Source organism: Perca fluviatilis, chromosome 14 (genome assembly GCF_010015445.1).
Source record: "Perca fluviatilis chromosome 14, GENO_Pfluv_1.0, whole genome shotgun sequence".
Taxonomy (NCBI): domain Eukaryota; kingdom Metazoa; phylum Chordata; class Actinopteri; order Perciformes; family Percidae; genus Perca; species Perca fluviatilis.
The window spans coordinates 21,958,205-21,976,671 of record NC_053125.1 but is presented as its reverse complement, the minus strand read 5'-3'; the positions used below and the strand labels follow the sequence as shown (position 1 = coordinate 21,976,671).

General features: G+C 39.9%; 1 protein-coding gene across 1 annotated transcript in view; it reads right to left on the bottom strand.

The window, feature by feature from the left end:
* Window positions 1-648: 648 nt before the first annotated feature.
* Window positions 649-18,467, bottom strand: part of tnfsf10l (TNF superfamily member 10, like) — a 64,723-nt gene continuing 46,904 nt past the window's right edge. The window contains exons 3-7 of the mRNA XM_039822734.1: window positions 5,194-5,230; window positions 4,818-4,925; window positions 2,903-3,066; window positions 2,066-2,176; window positions 649-1,976 (exon numbers count right to left, since the gene is read on the bottom strand). Coding sequence (XP_039678668.1) covers window positions 1,791-1,976; window positions 2,066-2,176; window positions 2,903-3,066; window positions 4,818-4,925; window positions 5,194-5,230 — 606 coding nt within the window. The 3' untranslated portion in view covers window positions 649-1,790. The remainder of the gene's footprint in view (window positions 1,977-2,065; window positions 2,177-2,902; window positions 3,067-4,817; window positions 4,926-5,193; window positions 5,231-18,467) is intronic.

The window sequence follows — 18,467 nt, the reverse complement described above, 5'->3', positions numbered from 1 at the left end:
ACGCAAAGAACGCAGAAGGTAACGGCCATCCGGCCTAAATGAGTGAAATCCGGCGGAATTTCCGTCGGCAACGGAGCAATCAGAAGTGTAACGTCGTGAAATAGACTAATATAAAATACCGTAGATTAACTGTCTCCTGCTTGTAACAGTTATGAGAGTGGTATGGAACTCATCTAACTCTTAGCAAGACAGACAAAAGCTTCAAAATGTCAAACTATTTCTCTAATGTTAATCAGTGCTAAAGTGATGTAAGTCTGGTTCAATTTCAGGCCATTCTCTCTTATTATCCAGATGTTATTTTTTTTACAGTCCATTCTCCAGTGGACCTTTTTATATCATGAGTGGCAACTTTCCTTATTTGGTCTGTGATGACACTCCAAAGCAACAGTTTTTTTGATTTGCAGGACTAAAGGTGTCTTGGTTAAGACTGGGCTAAATTTGGTGCAAAAGTAAAAATAGTTTCAGACAGATCTAGGAGTTTAAATAACAAATCAGTGAGTCTTTGTTACAATTGCTAAACCTCTTTTCTCTTGATCTGAAAAGCACCTAAACCATGCCTCTGTGTTTTGTGTTTGTGCGACTAGCCTGTTGGCATGTGTGTCTGTGGTTGGTGGATTCACTAATGCTTAAAATAAAACTGAATGCAGCTTCACAGGGTAGACAAGATATTTAAAATTCTTTACAAGAAAGGAAAAAGAGATTGCGAGGGAGTCATCAACAACACAGACTGGTTGGGTTGCATACCAGCCTCTTTCTCTCTTTCCTTTTATCTTCTTCTGCATGAGCTCATTCTTATTGGCCTTTTACAAGATTTCTGCCTCTTCCTCTCTGTTTTCATTCCTCCTCGCAAAAGGCACTATATGTTGCTCACAGTCTCACAGTCTTATTACTGTATCCAGTACAAAGAAACAATCCTTATCATCCTAAAAATGTCTTTGCATAAAATCCACAGATCTAGTGTTGTAAATAGTCCTCAGCAAACTCCAAGTGGTTTTAAGTCCAGTCAAGGTAAAATACATATGAATAATTTTTTTAAATCACCACGGTTCAATGTCTAAATCTCATTCTCAGCCATTCATATGTACAGTACTCTCATGGCACGCTTAAAAAGAAAAAGAAAAGTTTATTCCACAAATTTCTTTTGCTTTGGTTTGATCATTTGACTTTCTTCTGCTACCATTCCACAGTCCTTCCTCACATCTCGGATGCAAAGGATTTGAGTTTTTATCGTCTACATTCTTCGGTCTTGAATCCAAATCCAAGGGGTCCCATTGCTTCCCACAAAAAGGCTACTGTCGTTCGAAATATACTGAGATTCATGTGGTATTTGTGGGTGCAGGGTGGCCTAATTCCATGGGTAAGTCTCATCTGACAGGAAGGTTTTAAATGTTTTTCTGTGGTTAACTTCGTTTTTTGACATCCAAAAGGCAATTTGCTATTCCCAAGAATCAACAGAAAATCGATATCCTCACATTTATTTTTCGCTTGATTGCACGTGTGTCTTTGTACATCTTGCTCTCGGCGGTTAAGTTTGTGCTTAACGGAGAGTAAGGAAAACTTTCTTTTCCCTTTCACTCAGGCGAAGCCTTGAAACCCCAATCCTTCCATCCTTCAGTGTATCCATCCAAGCAAACTTTGAGGATCCAAGATCCAGGCCAACATCCTACAGCTCTGCCTAAATGACAATTTTTTTCTTTCAATCAACGGATATTCAGATGGCCCCTAACTCATTGTCTCCAGCCCACCCATTTATTCATCTGTTCTTTTCTTTCTTCCTCCATCCTTTCCTCTCAGAGGTCCAGGCGGAAGGCGCCAAAGTAGCTGGAGGAGTCGTCCGCGTTGACCATGGTCGGGGACGAGACGGAGACGAAGAGCTCGTCGCCGGCCCTCAGCTCAAACAGTCCTCCCTGGTAGACGGAGTGCAGGGCGTACTCGGCGTCTGGAGCCCAGCACTTTGTCCCCACCCCCTTCAGGAGCTGAGGTGAAAATGAAGGTAGGAAAGATATTTACCAGTGTGAATCCATCAACATGAGCTAATTATTTCCAGTGGAAAGGGATAATATACCTGTATGGGGCTGGGGTAGGAGGTTTTCTTGTAGACGCACTGCACCAGCTGGTGGCTGACGCTGCGCTGGTCTCCGTCACTGGCTGCTGGGGACGGATAACGAAAATACACCTGGGGGCAGGAGAGGGCAGAGTGGGAAAGATGATGAAGATAAAGCTTAATATTAGGATTGTTCCATTTATACCATTAAGGTAGGAATCTTAGACAGTGAGAGGCACTTTGGATCAATCCTTAGACCTGATTAATTTAGTTGCTCGAAAATTCAAAACATTGATTCATCTAAAACTCTTAAAAAAAAAAGTTTTTAAATGTGAAGATTACCAATATGAGGATGCATAGCTTTTCTCTATCTGAGAGAACTATTATAAACTGAATACCTTTGCGTTTATAACTTTTATAAATGGACACCTTGATCTCTGAGAACTTTCTTTGGAATTTGTCCTTATTTTCCAACAATGTATAGACTAAAGGCTAATTACTTGAGAGTAGAGCATCCACTAATGCACGTGTCTTTGGTGGGATAAAACGAATACTTTTAAAATGCATTTGAGCAGTATTTCTCTTCCAGTTCTGCCGTAGGTCCACCTTTCCCTTAGATGCAGTCATGTCAAGGTGCAAATGCATCACAATAACTACCATCGTTTCAGCAGTCATGTTAAAAAATTTAACTCAATTTGTAGGCTAAAATGGTAATAGTAAAACAATATGATTTGTGGTTTGTTTTATTGTCAAAATTCCTGTGTGAAAAGCGAAACAAGTTTGCACCAAATCAAACAAACAAAACCAAATACTGCAGGGACTTCAGGTTAAATAGCACTGAAAGTACAGTACGCTCACCTGTGAGTACAGGTAGTACCGCCCATCCTGAGGCACTCGGAGTTTCCCATTGGACAGGGTCATGTTGTGCAGGTGAGCTCCGAAGCTCTGATTGGCCCACGTGCGGACCACATGGCGACAGGACTGGTGGAGACCTGGCGTGGGGATCGGGTAGGGAGAGAACCCTGTTGGTGAGGAGGAGGAGAGAGTGGGGAGAAACAAATTAGTAAAAGAGAAGAGGGAAAGATGCCGGCTGATTCTGAGCCAGCAGGTCTTGGGCTTTCCTTCTGTATTCAACGAGCATCTTTTCCTGTGCTTGCGTGTATCATTTTCTGTCTCCCTACTTTATGCCTTCATCATTCATGTGCATGTTTACATATTGTGCAGGATTGGCAGATTGCACATTCAACACAGAAACACCTACAGAACGTAAATCCTGCAGAGAAGTGTTCATTGCGGGAACTCGTATTTATTATGTGTGTGCGCATGTGTTAATGCGTGTGTGTTTATGCTCTGGTGTGGCTAACACACTGTTTCCTTCACATTTGTAAGATAATGTTTCCTTAGAAAAAACATCAAACGTCAACCCCTTTAGTCTCGTGCTGTTGTACTTCCTTATGAGAAATCCAGGCAGAATGTGTGAACATTCACACACACACACACACACACACACACACACACACACGTACACAACACCATCCTTGCCCTTTGTCAACTCAATGGAAATAACATCAGTCGGCCTTTGCCAGATTGTTAACACCCTTCAGTTCGCACGCCAGTTTCAGATGAAACGATACAGAGGTCTGGATAACACACACACACATGAAAAACACATTCCCACTTTTCAAATTCCACATTTTACAACACGCATGCGCTCCATTATTCCTATCTGTGACGCTGTACTTATAAATAAATATCTGTTTTACTGCTGAATGCACTGATATACCTCACTGATTCAGCCAGTTCATGAAAGCTATTCTTGGCATGCAGGGAGAGACATTTATTAGAAGAGTTGGTCAAACACAAGTAAACTGAGGCTGTATTCGAAACTGCATACTATTCTAGCAATACATACTAATTTAGCCAAAGTGTAGCATGCTGTATGCAAACAAAAGCAAAATCTACAGTATGCCAAATACCCGGATTGTACTGATTCGGAAACAATCTCCGGTATGCATCTGACCTCACCTACGTTTTCCCACAATTCAAAGCGCTGGAACAGTCACAACAACCGGTCATTACTTCTGCTTTCAAAAAACAGAAACTGGCTAAATCTGGCCTATCATACTGCAAAATAAATTGAAACCGTTTCATACTGTTGTACTACCGACGAACACAGTGTTCAGTATGTACTGTAAATATGTAGTATATTTTAGTTACGGCCATAAATAAACACTTCATATCTGAGATTAAGGTGCAATGTCAAATGTCAAAGGATAAGCAACTTTAAAATGACTGAATTTGATCCTTAACACAGATTGTTCAAGTCCTATATTCTTATGATCCTCATTCTGCCCTTATATTAACAATTTAAGGTATTTACCCAATTAATTATTAATTATAAGGTATATTTAATCAGCCTGTTCCCCAGGGGAAGATAAAGGGATACCGTGCAGTGACCCAAAAGATCCTGAGTTTATGTTAAAGGGAACGTGCATAGACCGAAAGATAAGACAATTTAAAGAACATTTTGTGTTTAAATTAGCACCAGCTCCTCCTCCTATCCACACTCAAAAGTATGCTTTCATGCATCATTGGTTTGAGTCTGATTTTCTCTTTCCTTGTTATTTTTAAAACAAATTTTCACATTTCGGCCATTTTTTGGTTTACCAGTGTACCTTTTAAGTCTCACCCCTGCTCAAATGTAATTTCAGTTTCCTTTCCTTTTAACTCTTCCTTAACCATTTGACCCAAAGTAATCCCAGCCGAACCTCACCTTGAGAGCTGGTGTCTCTGAGGGTCAAGTGAGCAGATGGCCTCTGGGTCACCGAGGTCATGAACTTTGACCCTGAGTTGTTGAACGAGCGAGGCATGGTTCTCGCCTCTGAGGGAGAGAAGAAATGGAAGAATGTCAGATATTGGTGTGTGTGTGTATGTGTGCTAAAATTTAATATATATATGTGTGTGTGTGTGTGTGTGTGTGTGTGTGTGTATGTATGTATGTATGTATGTATGTGTGTGTGTGTGTGTGTGTGTGTGTGTGTGTGTGTGTGTGTGTGTGTGTGTGCGTATATATATATATATATATATATGTGTGTGTGTGTGTTTTGTGTGTGTGTGTGTGTGTGTGTGTGAGAGAGAGAGCTACTCACCTATGAAGGTTTGTTTAGAGATGATGTTCTCTGTCACCTAAAAAGTGTGAAAACATGCTGGTTACCAAAAAAACATATCAACAGTAACATTGGACTTTTCAGTGAAAATCAAATGGGGTTGAGAAATGTTGACTACAGATTTGTTTGTCCACTTGTATGGGGCTTTATTTAACTTTTGTGTAAGTGAAGTGAATTATTAACCTTTAATTGTTCGTTTTTTTTCATTGCTGTGATGGTTAAATAGCCAATACTGCTTGTGAGTGTGTATGTGTGTGTGTGTGAGCAGACTGAAATGGTTGTTGAAATGGTTGTACTGTTTGTTTTAAACGTTCCGTAATAAAACATCCCCCTCAGACAACTTCAGACCTTTTGATTTGGATAAGAAACAACTGACCATATTAGGTAAAAACAAAAAGTAAATATTAACAGTAAGTAAAAATAATATGCTTATGCATGTGTAATTTGTACAGTATTTCCTCCGGTGTTTACTTGGCAACGTCGTAGCTCGGGGTGAAATCATATTGAAATCTATAATTTCTATGTTGTTAGAGGAGACATAATGTAACGGTAATTTTACCTCGCAGAAGATGGGAGTTGCTGGGCTTGATTGGCCAGCAACTTTCGTTAGTTAGTTAGTTCAGATTCATAATACACTTACTTTGAATAAGTACCTCATGCAACCCCACTTTTTTTTTTGCTTTCTTGCAGCAGCTTTGAGGAGCTCCTCCCTTTTTGTTATGCATTGCAACGTGGGATAACAGTGTCTGTAAACACCACTCTCGGTTACTTTAGTGTAGAAGGTGGTATTTTACAATGTACCATATTGTACTCTAAACATGGTTATGGTTCAGTTTGGTTTGAAGTTAGACAGGACACTGTATCTTCCTCTTTCCATCACTCCAGTAATTAATAACTATAAACTTTCCCACTTCTCTGCCCGACGACACACATCTTCTCTCTGTCCTGTCTCTGTTTTATTTCCTCCTTGCTCGGTTTCATCTTGCCCAGATGTAGACACAGCCAGCCAGGCCAGAGAAATGAATTTTCTCACTCTCACACACTCTAATAAGTAATTCTCTCATAGTTAGTGCTTTCTGTGCCGACTGTTACGCCTTGTTTATGTCTTTCTCACTTTGTAAATCAAGCTTAAGTCGCCCCTTTTTAATATATTTTCACTTATGTCTTTTCTTCTTTTCTAACATCCTGCCTCTCTTTTTTCATTCTTTCATTTTTAACTCTATGGTTTACCATTTGTCACTTCATCCCTCTTCATTCTTTGCGTCCATTCACTTTGTTAGGCAAAAGGTCAGGTTTAATCACCTGTTACTAGTCTAAAGTCCCTTAAGCAAGGCACTGGAACCCCCTGTATTATAAATCTCCCTGATTAATTTGCTGAAATGCCCCAAAAATCCTGAATATGATTAATTTCACTAGTGTTTTTAATGGTCATCCAGCTCTTACTGTGGTGTTATTCTTGGCAGCAGCCTCCTGCATTGAACACTCAACCCAACCTGCAAATTGGACATGATCGCACTGGGGTTTGACGTGTGTGTGTGGGTGTGTGTGTGTGTGTGTGTGTGTGTGTGTGTCAGTGTGAATGCAAGCATGCCCCCTCATGTTTACCCTATATACTCTAAGGGGAATCCAATACAGTGTAGTACAGAGAGGACCCGGCCGTTCTAGCTCGTCTAGCTAGGCGTGTCATGCCTGTCTATGCCTCACGTTCCCCGAGTCCTGAAAGCAGAAAATTACCCACACCCACACCCACATGCACTTAAAGGGAGAGAGAAAATTGCCAACAGATTTTCAGCCCTCCATGTGGCTGTAGTTGAACAAGAAAAGTAAAAAAACCAAAAAGATGTGGGGGGATTTTTTCAGACGCTTAGACCCATGGTGAGCTTTCAGGCCTCTGTCAGGGCGACTCCAGAACAGCATGTTTTCACTATACAAGTTCAACATGTCTGCTGTCTTTAATGCTTAAAAGCTCACATGGGAAACTATTGGATGGCTAAAGAGTGAAATCAGCTGTCGAGGCTTCATGCATAATTTATGTTCCACACAGCAGTGGAAGCTTTCTATGGCATCCTGAGAGACTTCTGACCAGCTGTATGTTTAAAAGGTGAATGCTGCCGTCATGCAGAGTTATAGTCCATTTACAGTGTTTTCTTACTCCCTGTTTGCATATGGTCTGTATTTAGAACACGTTGTACGTAGATGGATATTATTATATTTAGAAAGGCTTAGAAATCAGCTTGAGATGAATTGCTAAGACACTAAAGTAGAGAAAATTAATTTGAGAAATTATTTCCTGGAGGAGACTTCCGTGAAGATGTGAAAAAATCTCAAGCTGACACAATAAAATTGAGATAAAACAGAAACTCTCGCTGTACTACAAAAAGTCTTAATTTTGCCTGTGATAAATAGGCTGTTAATAAAGAACAAACGGCCTCTGCTGAAGAAAGGAAAAACGGGTCCTGATATCCCAAAAAACTAGACACAATTTATGACCTAAAAGCATGCCTGTAATAAGCTTTATTATTAATATTCTAACATATTCTCAGCAGCACCACAGCACATGAAGTATTTCCAGTGTATGTAAACGGTATACTCTTGGGGCTCTACAGGTGGTTTAAGTGTGATACATTTGGAACCGACTTTTTGACTTCTTGCCTTGTTTGGATGATTCCAGCTTGGAGTCATTATTCTGCCCTTTAAATAAAAGGTCAATGACGACTAACACTGTGGGATAATCCCCGATAATAAGGGCTTCGGCTTGTTGCTTGTGGGTGCAGTTTGCTAATGACAACGGCATGCGTTAAATAAAAACCAATGTCAAGATTATAACCCCAGGGCACGGTCACACATGCACGAATGCAGGCGAGGGACCACCGCCTGCCGAGCTGATTTTCGTGCTGAATGTGGGCAGTGCACGGTGTGACGCACACGAAAATCAGTTTGCTGGTTTGTAGTCCGTTTGAGTTGTTGTGGTTGTTGTTTTTTGCGAAATGTGATGCTATTGGTACATTTTCCATTTTCTTACGTTCAATGCCTGTCTGCCAGCCAGGCAGCATCTCTCTTGCGGGGCAGTTAGTAATTTTAATGGCCAATATCATATCAGTACTGGCTGGTTAGACAGCAGCAACCTGTTACCGCGTGTTGGAGTTATTTGATTCGTGCACCACTTAAATAGCTCCCTGCAAAAGAGCTGGACTGTTTTTATTGTGAAGTCTGGGAGCTGTATGAGTTGGTGACTCTGCTGTTTGATGTCTTGTCATGTTAGATGTTTGGATGTCTCAACTCTATTCAGTCTGGAGTTCTTTTCTTTATCCAATTTCTCTCCCAAAGTCAGTCATTCTCGCATAGGACTCGTCTGTCTGTCCTTCAGACACACACACACACACACACACACTTTTTTAAGATTGATATGTAAAAAAGATATCACAAGATAACTTTGTTTAAATCATGAGAAAGGATCTCTATACGTCCATACTTATTCTGTATTTAACAGGACCAGCAAGAATCTAAAGAACAAACAGAGGAACAAGCACAAAAGAAGTTATTCTTTTCTTTGAAAAATAATAACCCAAACAATAACTACTGCCAACAATTACTCAATAATCCCTGCTATAATCTACAGAGCGCCATTCCTCTTTCAACATCTTTTGCTAATTTGGCCATTGACTGTTTGATAATTTTTCTGTCCCTTAATCAAGTGGATTCCAATAAATACTGACTGCCATGTTTGTTCGATTTGAGAGATTTTGTGACGCCACGTCATTATTCTTTCTCTCTTGGCTGCAGTGAGCACTACGCAGAATTTGGCTAACCAAGGAGTAGAAGTTTTAGTAAATCTTCTTTAAAGTCTGCTGTGGCCTCTGTGGAGAAATAAGTATATTAATAGTAAGTCAGATATCTCACTCCAAAAGTTATATATCAACCAGTACTGTCCGGAAATGCATACAAATAGTCAACCTCTAGTTAAAGCCACGCCCTTTTTATTACATTCACCTCTTTTTTAAGGATTTCTTTCATTTTAGCACTTCTCATTTAAAGCAAAATTTTTAACAATTTTTTATACAACTTTTATAAAACGGTTTCAAAATCATCTTTGATGCTACTTTGACTTATGTTACTTAATAGGGAGACACTATGGTCTGTAACCGACCATAGTGTGTGTGTGTGTGTGTGTGTGTGTGTGTGTGTGTGTGTGTGTGTGTGTGTGTGTGTGTGTGTGTGTGTACAATGCTTTACGGCACGGCCACTGGTTTTGGTGAAACTGGATCATATTTTATGCAGAAAGCGTTTTCTTGTTTTCCCTCTGATGTCCTCCGGCATGCTCTGCCTCTGCTCTCGGTTATTTACGGAGTTTTCTGATCGACAGAAAGCTTTACTTGTTGCTGAAGTAACGCTAACAGCTAACTGCTGCTTAATACAGACTGAGATGTTATTCTCTGTTTCCAGCCCAGGGACTACAGATGAGAATGAGCTCATAGCTAACTCTGGTACTGCTAAGGAGCTGTGCATTGTCCCTGTCAAATAATTAAATAAATAATGTATACAGAAATGAAATTGTATAGCTGACGTCAGCTAGTAAACTTGGCTGTGTTAGCAAAGTTGTCGACTCGCTAGCTTTTACATTGATCATGTAATCCTAACAAGCTGGACAGCTGTCAATATTTACGACAGCGGTGTATAAGTGAATTGCACTCTAAAACTGTAGGACTGAGACTAGAGAGAAATCCTGCAAAAGGTCACTAGCAGGACCGCATGGCACGCATGCCTGTGGGGCACCGTCATGACCTCTGACAACATTACTTGGGAGGTTCAAGAAAGGGTTGAAATCAAGGGCAACGGACTTGGTTAAAGGTGCTTCGAAGACGCTTTATCGTTTATCCAAGAGACTTCTTGAAAGTAGAGAAATAAGTCTCTTTAACCAAGTCAAGTAAGCTTTAATTGCCTGCGTGTTTTCTCTTAACTCTAACTCCCACAGTGTACATACTCAACCATCCAGAAAATAATAGATATGTGAGTTCTTCTTACTCTAGTCTGATGGCTCTGTCTCCATCAGTTGCAACATTATCTTGCCTTCATAAAACGGACAAAGAATATTACAATATTAACGCCAAGTTTGATCCTTAAGCAGTCTTATATATTTGTGAAGAAAAAAAAATGCATGAATGAAACCCTGATGTAACACTACTACTACTGCCATCAGTGACGAACTGGCCATCTGGAATTTGGGCAAATGACAGAAGGGCCGCCCTCTATGGGCCGCTACTGATAATAACAATAATTTGTCTTTGGTTAATTGTGCTAAGTTATTTCATGCAAATTTTATGCAGGGCCGTTTCTTGATCCCAGTCCGTCACTATTTGCCATATATTGAAATGCTTTGTGATGACCTTGTTCAAAGCAATAAACCTCTGAGCTAACACAGGGTTAATCCCAATGTGCTCCCACATGGAGAAAAGGCTTCTGACCCTGCTTTCTGCCACCTGGATGAAAGTCATATTTATGTTTTTTTTTTTTTTTTTTAGCTTTGCCCTTTACGAGGGGTTTAGCAATTGTCACATGGCGTTTTTACTGTAAGAGACTACACTCCTGCCATCTTTAAGAGGGCTGCTTTTCAGTATAGCAGCCTGTAGCCTCGATGTGACAAACTTCAGAGTTTAAATTCACTGCCAGCGTAGCCTTATGTGCATGTCGGCGACATCGACAGCAGGGCACACAGGTCGGTGGCTTATGGTCAGTCTGTAACACAACAAGTCTTTAAAACCTTTCCAGCTGCAATAACACCAACAGCAAATAAACCCTGAACTCTCCTTTCACCCTGTTAAGAACAACCAACAGACAGAAATAGTCTGATTTCATCACGTCATACTTTGTCTGGCCAAAAGCTAAAAAAAAAAAAAAAAAGAAGGCATACATTATAGAAACAGAGGGGAAAATGTACAAACGGAGAGAGATAAAGAGAATGCCAAGATGGTGTGAGTAAATCCTTTTTGGCAGTTCTTCTCCACTTACTACATGCCTCCACTCCAAAATACTGATTGCACTCCAGAAATTTAGTATTACTTTGATAAAAATGGGAGACTCAAAAGAGACTAATTTATAAAAGTTCAAAGCAGTACAGGCTGGGATAACCTGACTTTTAGTCCCCATGGGCCAAGCTCCAAAATGCTAGATCCTACACCTCCCACAATGCAACTCAAGTGTCTTTCATCTAGTAAAGACCATGGCTGCGGTCAATTTGTCTTCTTTACTTAGGAAGGACTGAGTGAAATGACCCCGAAGTATCTTAGTGGCAGCCATGATGAGAGCTGGTCTTTCATGTCTTTCCTTGACCTCATGACATTTTTTTAAATGAGGTCTAGGAAAAGGGGTTAGAAAAAAATGATGGATGTCATTTCTTTGACTATTCGACCGCAGCCTCTCTCTGCTTGGTACTGTAAATGATTTAACCCATGGACAATTGAAATTAAAGGATCATACATCAAACGTAATTGGTGGATCCAGAAACTATTCTTATTATTTTGCCTTTTATGTCCCAGTTCAAACTTTTAAAGTTCTTACAGGACTGTTTTGACTGCACAAGTTACAAATGTGTGAGTATGTGAGACTGCAGTGCCAAAAATCAGAAGTTGGTGGGAAGAAAGAGAAAACCGGAGAGCAAAAGATGATGGACAATTATGGGAAACAAGAGACGAAGAGGAATGAGGATAAAAAAAAGTTGGGGAAACAGAGGAGAGTCAGAGTGGACAAGTAAGGGAAAAAAGAGAACAGGAGGAGGACTGAAAGAGAGGATTGAGTGAGGAAAAGAGGGACAAGTATGCACATGAAGGAGCGTTTCTTCTGCAGATTAGTAGTAGCTGCAACCCAATACTTTAATATGCTGCTCGACCCCGACAGGCCTTGTGTGTGTGTGTGTGTGTGTGTGTGTGCGCGCGCGCATGCGGATGTCATTTTGAGCTGCGGCGACAAACTCTGATCAATGCTAATCTGGACTAAAAGGCTACTCATTCCTGTGTGTGTGTGTGTGTGTGTGTGTGTGTGTGTGTGTGTGTGTGTGTGTGTGTGTGTGAGAGAGAGAGAGAGAGAGAGAGAGATAGAGAGATAGAGAGAAAATTGTCTAGTTTTGGTGTGCATTGAAATGTGACTTTTGGGAAGTGTAGTGCTTAAAAACAGTAGCCGGTTGAGTACCCAGTACAAAGATGGAGAAGAAATACCTGCGTGTTTGTGTGTCTAATGGCTAACGTTGCTCCTTTTTAAAGCTGGGCTGATAAGTAACTCAGACTTGGTAGTGTCTTGGTAGATTGGTGTGTAGATTTGGAGAATAAGGAATGTAGGAATTGTATTAGCTCTGCTGTTCTTCCCTTTAAGGCGGAGTCAAAGGGAACAGCTCTGTTTAAGAGTGGTGGGTGATTCAAAGGGCTCTTTGCGTATTTGGCTTAATTTAAAACACCTCTGCTTCAACAATCTGTCTCTTTCCTTTCTAAAATCTCCCCCCAAGCTAGAGTAGTTATTGATGCTTGACAGGGAAAGCCCCATGGAACATTTTACCACAAGGTAATTCTCCCCACACACATCTGCACTGATGTGTCCTACAGTACAAGGCTCCAAAGTAGGGCTGCAACAAATTATGATTTTCACTATGGTTTATTCTCTTTATTAATTTGCCAATGAATCAGGTAATAGTTGAGTGTTTGTCTGACCGACAGTCCAAAGATATTCCATTCAAAATGACAGAAGAGTGAGAAAAGCAACAAATCTTTCCATTTGAGAAGATGGGTGCATCAAATGTTTTTTTTGTTTTTTTTTTGCTTAAACGATCAACCAAGTCAAGATATTGTTGTTGATTACTGTTTGAAACAGGACGCTGCTCTTGCGGCGCCTAGTAGCAGCGATATGATGACTCTCTATTACAGATGTTTCATTGAATCCGTTTTAACCTTTTGTATTATTGCATGGTTTGGAAATCTAAATCTGTCCAATGTAAATAGACTTGGAAGTCTTTAAAAAATGGCCAGTAAGATTTCAGGGCGGAGCCAGGCGACGCTCTTGGACATTTATAACAAGCAGGTCCTCAGAAGGGTTAGTGCTCTATTGGACTGCCAGGACCATCCACTCCTGAAGGAGTTTAGGCTTTAGCCCCCAGGACGTCGTTTCAGGGCACCCATTGGGAGAGATTCTTAAGATATGCTTAATAGGAAATAGCACTGTGGTGGCAATACTGGAACTTCCCTTGCACATTTACATTCTTGTACATGTGTACTTGTTATGAATTTCCATTTCCCTGATCTAGCTCTGTGATATATTGTGTCGACGTATCAGTGATGTTGTCTTTTTGTGTTCCGTTTTCATGTGAACCCTGTGTGCAAAACAAATTTACCCTAGTGAGACAATTAAGATAACCCTTAACCCTTAAAGCTTTAGTGCGTAACTTTTTGATATTAATGAAGGTCCATTACATTCGAGCCATTGCCAAATGAGTTGCTCCAAAGCTAATTTAGACTATCAGCTCCACACAACTCTCTCTGTATTTCTCAGTATGACTATGTTCAGAAACTGGTGTCGTCTGGTGACTTTTGCACTCAGAAACTCGAGTGAAGATAATGACCCATTCTGAAGAGTCCATAATGCTTTTTTTAATTCTCCGTGTCCTCCTTGGCTACTAGCAACTGCGTGGAGGAGGAGAGGTGTCGGCGAGTCCACATGATACAAGCCTTCCGTGATCGTGCACGCGCCGACAGTTTTGTTGTCATTACTTAGAATTCCTCACGGGGGAGACAGAAACTACGCACTATAGCTTTAACTGTTCAGTTTTAGAGGACTACTGTCCATTTAACATGGCACTTTTATAACTGTGTCAAACTCACAATGGACAGTTGAAATAAAAAAAGGCTACGAAGGCCACGAGATGTGGCTGAAATCTCGTGAGAATTTTCAGTTAAGAACAAAAAACAGAAAATGAGTTTAACTCCTTACCATTAATGCTCCATAAAGGCTTGGACTGTGGAAAACGTTGACATTTTCTATCATATTCTATAATGTCAAAGAATATTTGAGGCCCCAGTGTGTCAGCGTGGCAGACCTTTTCTTTTGTTTCACTCATTTTAAGCAAATGTATTAGGCTTAGAGCGATACTACCAGTCACTGTGTGTGATTAGCACGGTCATCTGACTGTGATTTACTCGACCTACTGCAACCAAACAGGAGTTGCTCATTAGCGGTTTATTGTTGAGAAGCCGCGAGTAAAGGTTTTATAACAGGTAACGCACCAGTGGCCAACTCGATGCCAGTCACTGATAACGGACATGTTTGCTGTGGGAGTTTCCTGCCAGGCAAATGTTGTGTACTGCTAAGGAAGCAGTTGGCTTCACACACATGAGAAAGAAGAGATTGATATCACCCTGTTATGCTTTTTTCGAGTTGAGTTTGACTTTGGGTCATTAGCATCTTCCTCTCGCTGTTTTATTGATTTCACCATACAGGATAAAACACAACAAACAGTGCAGTATTGAGTCGGTTCTCACATTTACCTACCTATTATGTATTTGTTTGTGTTTCCTTCTGTATTGTTCTCTTCGGTTCCTCTGCAGGAAGACACTAACTGCAGTCGAGACGAGGAGGCAGTTTCTACGTAGCTGACAATTGCATTAGTTCTATCTCTTTCTCCTCCCTCCCTGTGTCTCTTCATGTCTGTCGCCCTTCATCTCTTTCACAACACCATTTTTACTCCAAAGGACACGAAGAGCATGAAACTAGGCCAGGGCGGGGTTGTTTTACAGCCTCAGTCTTCTGTTCCTTGGACTCTCTGTGTTTAAAGTTTCGTTTCACACAAGCAAATACTAATAACAACACAAATAGCTGTAAGGGTACGACATAATAAAGACAAAGGTATCTAGAGACATGTCATGCCTTTATGTCAGATATCTTCACCGGTATAGTATAATGCAAACTCTGAGGATAACATAATTCAGTTTCTTTGGGGGGAATATTACTGTTTTATTACTGCATTTCAATTTTTCTGTTCCAATTTCTTTGTCCCTGAAGTAATAATAATCCAATATATTAAATGGAGAAAAAAAAGGATATTTTGTATATGGATATGTAGAGCAAATTCTGTGAATATACACCTTACATCAAATTAGCACTACAAGATTTGGGCTAAATTGCAAGAATAAATTGTGCTTCTTATATCGTTAGGTTGATAATCCTGTAAATAACTGGCTGATGTAATTTAGATATTACCTAGGAATAATAATGCATGATCTCTTTCAAAAAAAAACATTTGATGTCCCAATCTCATCATGTAAACAACAATGTCAGTCAGAAGTCAGTGCTGGTTTTTGCATCGGTCCAATTCTGTTCCCAGACATAGTTACATAAAAACATTTATGATTTTAATGTGATATGGCATAAAAACAAGAGCATACTCGATGGTTGCCTCAGCAGTACTCATGCATGCATGTAAACACAATCATTGGCTATCGTGATTTCCTCAAGTCTCCAATCTCAATCTCTTTTATTGTTTCGGGAAGGACTTTGACCGTGTCGGTTTGTGCTGACACCACAAGGCGGAGAGCCGTTACAGGAATAATTTGTTATAGGCCTAAAGGTCATTAATAACGTAATACCTACTGCACCTGAAGAAGTATACAAGCTTTGCATTTGCATCACAGATTACCTGGTAAACCTGTCGACACGAGTGGCATCATCACAGCTTCAGAGGAGAACTGGTTTTGAGGAAAGTAATGGTAAACATCAGCCTACTGTAAGAGCTTGTTTTTTTATATGTATGAACAAGGTGCAAGCTCAGATGTGTCATGTAACGTGTGACATAACGCTATAGCCTCTCCTAAAAATATGAACTATTTAGCAAAGCTGATGGTGATATTGTGTTTTAGAAGAGCTGAACAACTTTGCTGCTAAAGAAAAATCAACATGATAGTTTGTGTCCAGACTGTATTAAGCCCTATTCGCTGGAACTAGTATTACCTGTAGACCTCATATTAAATTGTAATAATTGCAGAGGTCATCTGTGATCCTAATCCTGTGTGAATCTACCATGTTTGTCGATTCAAAATTCCACCGCAAACGATGACCATATTTTGCCAAACACAGAGGTCTTATGATATTTGTCCCGTGTGAATCAGCATCTCTCTAATTTTGGGCTGCGTTGGCAATTAAAGTTTTGACAGAGCTGGGGGATAATGTCAGTAAATTTGATTAAAATACAGACTTTAGCCCTATTCGCACGGGAGAAGTATTATCTAGGGACCTTGTGTGAATTATAAATTACCCACCCACGTCTGATTTTTATCTGGCTCATTCGAACGGGATAAACGAAGCCTGTGATTTTACTCGAATTTACTGACATATCTCCCAGCTTTACGCTTGATTTATTTGTAACATTAACCTCTAATTATGAAGTGAGCCCCCTCGCTTGATTGTGCATTATTTTTGATAAGCTATTGATAAGTATAGCGACATGACCCAGCACCCAAAACACTGTCAAAACACTCCAACGCACCCTCCATTCTTCGCGAAAGATGGATAAAAAGGCGCAAAAGAAGGTATAAAGGTACCTTGAAAAAAAAAAAAAAAGCCCCGCCAAATCCTGGACAAATCAGAGATGCCGATTCGCATGGGACTAATATTATCACAGGACCTCCGTTTTCGGCGAAATATGGTAGGTCATTTGCAAGGGAATTATTACTTTACAAATTACAGACATGACCGATTCGCACGGGATTAAGATCACAGACAACCTCCGCAATTATTACAAATGACTGGAGGTCACCAGGTAATACTTATCCCGTGCGAATAGGGCTTTTGGTTATCCCACGCGAATGCGCTGCACAAAACACAGATGTGGGGGGGTAATTTCTAAATCCCATGCGGTCCCCTGGTAATACTAGTCCTGTGGGAATATGGCTTTAGTCAGGGTGGAAACAGAAAGGGAACAATTACAAATCAGTTATTCTTTTCAAAAGATTTCTTTTTTTTAAATCTCCATTTAAGCTACCCTACCTCCAGGTGTGGCATGGGATTTGAAGTTTAGTTTTTTTCACATCTTTGCTTTCATTTTGTTTGTGGTCGCATAAGTATTTTTATGTAGAAATTATATTTTTACGGCATTATTAATACATATTAGGTTATTTTGCATGAAGATGAAGAGTGTTTTTGCAGTCTAGTTGTGATTTTATTTTATTTTTTTTTTTTTGCAGCTTAACTCTGGCAAATGTACAAGATGAAAATGGTCCAACTCAATAAAAAACACTGATTCATTTGCAGTATATCTCATAAACATGTCATAACTTTTTGTATTATCCAATGACTCCACCCATCTGCTTCATCTGACAGGGCGAAACAAACGCTACGATTCAGTTCGGCCCAGACTTGCCTGTCTGTGGTTTACACTAAGTCATAAAAAAAAATATATATATATATATATATATATATATATATATATATATATATATATATATATTTTAAATATAAACAAGTCTCTCTAAAGCCTGCAAGGTGGTGAGCCTCAAACGCTTATTGTTTGGACTGTCAAAACAAGCCCATTTGTCAAAGTGCACAGCTTGGTTTCAGCATTTGTGCTTACAGTGTGATGACTTCATACTGTAGCAGTTGTGTATTTATTCTTTTATTTCAGTCAGTGTTTATGTTAATACTGACAGCAGAGGCAGTCTGTAGTCCAGGAAGTCGGTGCACATCTAGGAAATGGCTATAAATAAAAAGAGATAAAAGGCTGAGACAGTGTGGTCAAGAGATTACACTAGACATGAACACAATTTAAGGATTTACACAAGCACATCATGCGGCCGGGGGTTTACAGTCTGTAGGGACTTTATTTCCCCCAGAAGAGAACTCAGTAAAATCCTAATCAACAAAAACATCCTTGATTGTGGTAATGGAACCATGACTTCACCAGACGCAACCAAAATGTCACATTTTCAAGGTTGCAAAAAAGGCTTGTTATAATAAAGACAATGTGGAGCCTGTTTACCCCAATAGACCTACTGTTGAGTTGTTTTTTTTAACTGAAGCTAGAAGCCAAAATGCCAAATGTAGCAGTATAACAATATTTGGCCTGTAAATGCCCCATGTAAAAACTCCCTGTTTTAACCAAGAAAATAAAAAAAAGTAAAGATGCAGTGGAAAAACACGCTACAAAATAGGGTCATATAACCATTGATGAAATATTGGACAGCAGCAGTGGATTTTTTTAAGCATTTCTAAGTCATCAAAACTAAGTTCAG